Source organism: Dendrobium catenatum, unplaced genomic scaffold (assembly GCF_001605985.2).
Source record: "Dendrobium catenatum unplaced genomic scaffold, ASM160598v2 fragScaff_scaffold_1570, whole genome shotgun sequence".
NCBI classification, from domain to species: Eukaryota; Viridiplantae; Streptophyta; class Magnoliopsida; order Asparagales; family Orchidaceae; genus Dendrobium; species Dendrobium catenatum.
The window spans coordinates 213588-220731 of NW_021320032.1; the positions used below are offsets into that span (position 1 = coordinate 213588).

General features: G+C 36.1%; 1 protein-coding gene across 2 annotated transcripts; it reads right to left on the reverse strand.

Moving 5' to 3' along the window:
* Window positions 1–4491: 4491 nt before the first annotated feature.
* LOC110107296 lies at window positions 4492–6185 on the reverse strand. Of its 2 annotated transcripts, none has more exons than XM_028700658.1 (4): window positions 5902–6185; window positions 5593–5811; window positions 4960–5526; window positions 4492–4858 (listed from the first exon to the last, which is right to left on the reverse strand). In XM_028700658.1, exons 1-4 carry the CDS (start codon window positions 6143–6145, stop codon window positions 4500–4502), a joined length of 1389 nt encoding a protein of 462 aa, XP_028556491.1. In that variant the 5' UTR covers window positions 6146–6185; the 3' UTR covers window positions 4492–4499. The 2 variants fall into 2 exon arrangements, with proteins under 2 accessions (XP_028556491.1, XP_020693172.2); XM_020837513.2 differs by having other exon boundaries at window positions 4966–5526; window positions 5902–6183.
* Window positions 6186–7144: the final 959 nt, after the last annotated feature.

Here is a 7144-nt window from a genome sequence, read left to right on the forward strand (position 1 = left end):
TTTCTCTTGTAATTAGTCTTTTAGTTTAATTATTTTTTACCCATTCTCCAAGTCAATATGAGTCAGTATGAGTTATCTTCAACATGGGTTTAATTGATCTCTAAAATCATAGTTATCTTCTACTAATTATGGATCCAAATTATCCTAGTCAATATGAGTCAGCCATGTATCATCACTACTCTTTTTAATATTCCAATGATTTAAAAAATAATGCTCAATAGTTATAAAAGTTGGTGCTTCCTCACTGATGATATAATTAATCTAAAATATTTGGGACTTCACAAGTGACAAGCTATATCTCCTCAAACTTTCAATAGTAACTCTAAGCTTTTGGATTTAGTTTCATTATAAGAAAATTCTCCTTAGTTTTCTTAAAGTTCCACTAGAGGGTTTCTTCCTAAATTTGCATTGATACCAAATATGATGGTGGTGGATAGCCTTTTAGAAAGATTAATGGCTAAAAAATGTTATGGATTTTTAGTTTGATATCTATATAGGTGCTATAGAATTTATAATGGAATGATGCGGGTTTAAAATGGTATATATGCTAGTAGGAATTCCAATATTAGTCCAGTTGGGGAAAGTTTGGGATGACTTAGAATTTTACTTTTAGGAGTGGCTCTTTTGAGGGATAAATGTCTAGAAATAATGCTAAACTTTTTATATGAGGTTGATGGCAGAGTTTGGTGGAGTTTAAGAGGATGTTGAGATATAGGAAACACGACTAGTCCCAAGTGTCCCCTAGTTGGGTTAATAGCAATGTGAGAGTGTTTAGAATGGTTTTAATATTTTAATTTGTAGCTTAATAGTCTAAGAGGATACTTATAAGGTGGCGGAAGAGTTTGAAGAGTTTATATTAGGTGTGTAAGAGGAAAAAATGAATAACATAAAATAAATAAAGATAATTATCGAATCTCTGGAAATAAAAGGTACACACTTGAAGCAACCAAGCAAAAAAGCAAATTAAGTGCACTTCTTCACAAAATTGTTTCATTCCTAAAATATTTTGACCATATTTGTAGGCATTATAAGAATAGTGAGCAATCACTTATGTGGGGAAATAAAGGGATGGAAAGTGGGTTAGGTTGCATTAATAAGAAAATATTTGAACTACTTATTTTTTATACTTGATCCATACCTAGTCATATCATGACTACCAATACAGGTATCTTGATAAAAAAGAAATATAAATTATATTTAAAATTATTGCACTTTATTAGGCTCCTGTAATTCATCCTTTTTTTTCCTTGGGTTTTAGCTTTAGCTATTGTAGTTGGACTTTTGGATTGATTATCTTCATCCACATGATGTGCTACTTAAATAAGTGATTGTTATTAGTTTTTTATAATAATAGTAAAAGTAATTTGTAATTTATATTATGAAAGAAGTGAACACTTAATCTTACTGGCAACATAGTTAGGGCCTCTCATTTCACATTGATTACACTTTTATTAATGACCACCTATTTTTCCTTAAATGGCTACCCCTACACCCTTGGGGATAAAATTATAAGTCTTTTTTTAGTTTTAATTAGAATCTCATAAGTATCTTCTTTTCAACACATGTAAAAAATTGTGCTTCCTAGGTATAAAACATTAAACATAAGCTATCATTACTTGCACCCCAATCTCAAGATGCATACAATGCATATTCCAACTAAAAGGCCATAAATAAATTTCTTCCATGTATATGCTTTCTTTTGTAAATCAACAACACAATTAAGATCTGAATACTATACATGCTGTTTAAATTGATTAATAATGTATATAATCAAACTTTAGGTCTTTTATTCAATAGCTTTCGTGATGCTTATTTGATTTCTTTCATTAAAATTATTTTTTTGTTCTTAAAATGGGCCATTTCTAAAGAAATTATTTTTTCATTGGGTGTGTGCTTTAAAAATTCAATAATGCGATCACTAGATAGGAGTGTGCACTATTGGTGATCTAGTTAAATCTCTATGAACTAATATTTCTTATCATAACTATCAATTTTGAACTTTGCCAAGATATTCATTAAGGCATATTAAGTGCAAGCACCATGATGTGCCTTTAAAAAATATTTGATAATGTATTGGCGATAATGCTATGTCTTTCACTGATGAACACTAAATTTTCCACTATGCCTATTGACTTACTTATAGTAATCATAAAATATATATAGGAATCATTATTTTCTAAGACCACAACTACAAATACCATTGGATAAATCTGAATAATGTCATCTCATGTAGCAACCACAAGCAAAGTATCTCCATATATTTATAATTATTACATATGCACATAAAAGTGGGTGGAGCCATTAACATAAAATACTAAGGACAAAAATATACTTGACATGTATTTTCCAATCAATTGGAAGATTATATTAATAATTATCCAATAATTTTCTGATTTAACATGATCATATATGATAGTAATTTTTGAAAGGATATTTTGGAGGACCCCATTACATAAGTGATAGCTTGCTAATGACATTACTAAGTTTTCTTATTGGATAAATCAAGATTTTAGTATGTATTTTGTTAAGTAAAAATTATTTTTATTTTTATTAATTTAAATTTCAATAAATATATTGGTTTTAGTTGATGTTGTGTATGAATGTCTTGAAAAATGTCTTAAATTCGTAAAGTTAGAACTAGCGCTGCAGCACCATAAACACCTATGTAACAGTGCCTTCAATGCCCTCACACTTAAATAAAGCATCACAACTCTTTAGTTTCATTCAATTTTCCATTTAAGGTAACACCCTAGTGGAACATCATGTAGTGTCGCATTTTTATAAGCCCCTCAACACCACAAAAAGAACATTCGTTAACTTTGTACTCTATCAAATTAAAAGTAATTCAACACCAAAGTGCCAACCTATGGAGTACAATAACATTATAAGATGTGGTCAAGCACCACATTGCCAGTTATTTTGTACCGTCGTGACATTAGAGTTAAGAAAGGAAGTGTATTGCTAGGCTAGCCTAATGCTGATGTGGAGTTAACTAAGTAGCTCGAGGTACTCATTAATCATTGTAACACCATGATGCCACTCTATCAAGGGATGTGACACTTGAGTCAATTTATGTAAAAAATATAAATATATATTTTGTGTGTGTTTTCTTTTAAGAGAAACTCGGAGGATAGTGAAGTTATGTTGAGTAGAGTGGTTGGTCATCGTTGTTGTGAGCAAAACACTCATTAGGAGTGGAAGAGAGTGTGGAGAGCAAAGGTGTAAGGAGGGAATCATTCCAAAAATAGTCTATCTACTGGATGTATTTTGGTTTCTCAACTTTGGGTGATATTTTCTTCATCTTTCTTTCTGTATCTTTTGTAAAGTAACTAATCAAACTTGTTTTGCTTTGAATTAGTTCTATGGCTAGCCAACTTTTTTATTTTGGGTTAATGATGTGATAAGTCTTTGTTTCTCCTAATGTAGACTCTTGTATGTAAATATGAATGGTTGTTCTCAAATACTCTCATGCTTAATTTTATTTACGTAATAGCGAAGCATGAATTTAAAATCTAGTGTTATAAATTTCCTTGATGGAGGAATGCTGGAACAATTAGACGGATTGAGATAGAATAATTTCATGTGTATACATAAGATGATTAAGATTTTAGGGTCCATGGAGATAGAATCATTGTAGAAAGACCATAAACATTTCCTTACACCCTTACAAGCTTGACAAAGATCTAAGAGTTTATATGCCCTAATTCACAACTATTCTAGTTGAGTCAGGTAAGAAAAATATAGGTTTAATCACTATTATTAGTCTAGAACATCTTTAATTTTGGTTATCTTCACTATTTTCTACATTTCAGTGATAGCACCTCACCTTTTATTTCATTTTGTAGGATAAATTATTTGGCGTGAGTAGATAGCACTGGAGTTAGTTATAGTAAACTAATTTCCTCATGGATCAACTCTCTTCTCATACACTTTATTACTTGATTGTCACGCGCACTTACATAGTTGGAAGCATATACACATACATTTATTGTAGTATGCAAGCTCATTTGCATAAAAAAGTAAAGTCCCCATTAAATTTTTAGCATAGTTGATGTGGAATATAACATGTGCTTTTGTAATTATCTTTATATTTTCCAAAAATTTACATATTTAGTCCTACCTGATTTGTTTAATTTTTACTTGGTTAGTTGTATTTGCATTTATTTGTATTGTTGTTGTATATTTTTATATCATGTTGTCATTAATGTTCAAATATACAGTACAATGGAATTTAAGTGTGAAATGGGAATGCTCTTCTTCCTGTAAAAAGAAATAAAATTAAAAAAAGAAATGAAAAGAGAATGTTGATCACTTGCAAAGCTCCACTAATCATTCAAAAATTTTTTTTTTTTAAACTATTCACTGAACTTCAATGAACAAAAAATCATGAAGTAAAAAAATCAGTTATCGTTTTCACTGTACGTCTCACCACAACAATAATCACAGATCTAATTCTTCTATTCGTTTAAACCTAATATAGTGATGCATCAATTTTATGATTAATCTCCTTCATTATCATCAATGGCTTCTCCCCACATCTTGAGAAGGTAATTCTCGCATTTGCTCCCTTCGATACTCACCGGCTCCGCCCTCCTGATATGCCTCGCCGCCGTCGCCGCCGCCGCCGCCGGCACAGCACCGTCCCGCTTCAAATTATGCCGATACTCCATCACCACATGCTCAAAAACTTCGACATCGAACATGTTTATCCTTATCTGAGGGCTCATCATATCCCTCACATAAGCGAACGCCAATTGATCCCTCGGATTAAATGCTTCAAGCTCATTGAACATAAGACAGGAAAATAGATTGCTCGCCATTCCATGCCTCCTCGCTATCATCGCCGTGTCCGGTACATCTTGACAAACAAAAAAACGGATCAACAGATTTAAAATTGAATAAAAAAGATTCAATTTTGATCAACATTTTGATAAACAAGCGGCAATTTTGCTTCCATATATATACCAGTTGTATACGGTAGCTTGCTCGGGGTCCATGGTTGCAGGCCGTTCTCGCAGTAAGTCTCCATTTGATTCCTCAAAGACTCGATATCCCACCACTTTCTCCACCTCGCCGTTGCCATGGCCTCCTCCATGGTGTGAACATTGAACGGATGCTTCGAAACGGCCATGTCGACGTCCTTAGATATTAGGAGTGCGTGAAGAAGAAGCAGGGGATCGACAGTAAGCTGGAGCTTTGCGTCAAGCCAGATGCTGAATTTCGCATTGGGGAAGAGACGGTGAACGAGATACTTCGGAATGACTGCGTTCATCGCTGGATTATCATAAGGGAGACCGCCGGCAAAGAGGCGGATGACTCTCCAAACGCCAATCATGTCGCTATCATATCCCGCAAGGATCTTGTGGGAATTGAGTCCTTTCAGAGTGGAATCATCGATGAACATGAAAAAACAAACGGCTTCAAGCGTCCTGAATCCCAATCCTTTTGGCTGTCGAATCTTGTCGTGATCGCCGAAGATTGCTGAAACAACGACCACGCCGCCGCACTGCTCCATGGCAGCCCTGTCTACATGGGCGATCCTTACAAATAAGCTTATCATGAAATGAATTCTGATTCAGAATTGGCACAAACCTGATTCTTTTGCGAAAAAACCGCGAAGGAAGCCGCAAGGGACAGGGACCTGAACATCTCCGTGATAAAAAAACGATCTTCTTTTCTGCGCGGAGAAATTTCCGGCAAAAGTCTCACCTTTGCCCTGCAAATAGCTTAAAACAGGGGAGGAATAATTCATTGAGCTCAACGACCGGTTTCTGCCGATGTTGTGGATCTCCTCAAAGGCGACGCGGTAATCTGGCCATAAAAGAAGAAATTCATATGTTATATAATGAAATTCGGAGATGGTAACATAGAAAAAAGAGACTGAGAGATCGAGAGAATTACCAGAGAAGAAAACAGGGGAGGAACAGGTGGATTGAGAAGCGGGAAGAGCGTGCTTGTGCTCGCCATAGGAGGATGGATAAGAGAAGAGGAGGTGAGGGATAAGGGGAGAAGAGAAAAAGAAGCATCCGCGTTTAGAGAAGGAGATGTAGATAGAGAGGGAAGCGGTGGTGAGGAGGTAGAGGAGAGAGATGCAGAGGAGCTTGGATTCGAAGAGGAGAGGGGTTGTCACCCTCACCCAACCCATGTGCGATGAAAACAGAGGAGAATGATAATTAGGAGGAGGAAACAAGAAATGATTTGATTCGTTTTGATCGTCTTTCTGGTGGTAGGGCCTCGGTGTGGGCCCATCTACATCTACTTGTTCCGGTTCGTAAGGTTCCAACAGATCGGACGTATCCGAGGGCGGTTGAGTGCGGACGGGCTGAACCGGACCGAGCTCTACAGAATCCGTGGGGAATGGCTGTGAGGTTGTTTTTGTTACGTGATGTTGATGTAAAATAAAATTAGTAGGGAACCCCACGTTATGCGGTGCTGAATAAGTACTGTTGCGTGTTAGAAATTACGCGGCGGCAGAGTTTGTAAATTCGCGTTCGAGCGTTGCACGTAAGTTTAACACACAAACAGAAAAAAGGAGTGAACACAAAGAGTTTTTACGTGGAAAACCCAAAAATGGGAAAAACCACGGGGCCTCGCCCAGTTGTAAATTTCCACTAGTATTTTTGTAGATTACAAATGGCGGATTTCTTTAATAGAAGGACTCAAACATGATAGACCATAACAACAAAGACTAGTCCAAGGATGGTTGCCCTTAAATATTGCTACATGAGAGCTAAGGAATTTGACCCAACTCAGCAAAGCAATCTAAGGGATGTCACATCTCAGAAAAATCCTTGAGGTTGACACATAACTCCCCTAACTTGGAGGACTTTTTCCACCATTGGGAGGTGTCCTCTGAAAGCACTCATCGTCACCTTGGTCTATGAGCCATCAATAGAATTTTCTAACCCCACCACTGGGAAGGGTCATTCTATGAAACACACAAACTTGCTTCCTCAACCAACCATGAAGTTTGCTACCCTTGCAGTTCTAGTGGACCTGCATTTCACGTCGAAATGGCCCGACGGCCTTGCCCAAGAGGTCACTAGCACTATCAAAGGACTTGTTGAGGGTTGTCTATCCAACTCAACCCATCTAAGGACTCGCCTTCACTGGCTCGTTCAAGAACACTCAACATAGGGAAACT

What these genes read in the sequence shown, in the direction of transcription:
- LOC110107296 (XM_028700658.1), bottom strand. Translation starts at nt 6,145, where the DNA reads ATGGGTTGGGTGAGGGTGACAACCCCTCTCCTCTTCGAATCCAAGCTC. An exon ending in TTTTTTCGCAAAAGAATCAG is followed by an intron (nt 5,527 to 5,592) that starts GTTTGTGCCAAT and finishes TCGCCCATGTAG; the next exon opens with ACAGGGCTGCCATGGAGCAG. An exon ending in ACCGTATACAACTGGTATAT is followed by an intron (nt 4,859 to 4,959) that starts ATATGGAAGCAA and finishes TTGTTTGTCAAG; the next exon opens with ATGTACCGGACACGGCGATG.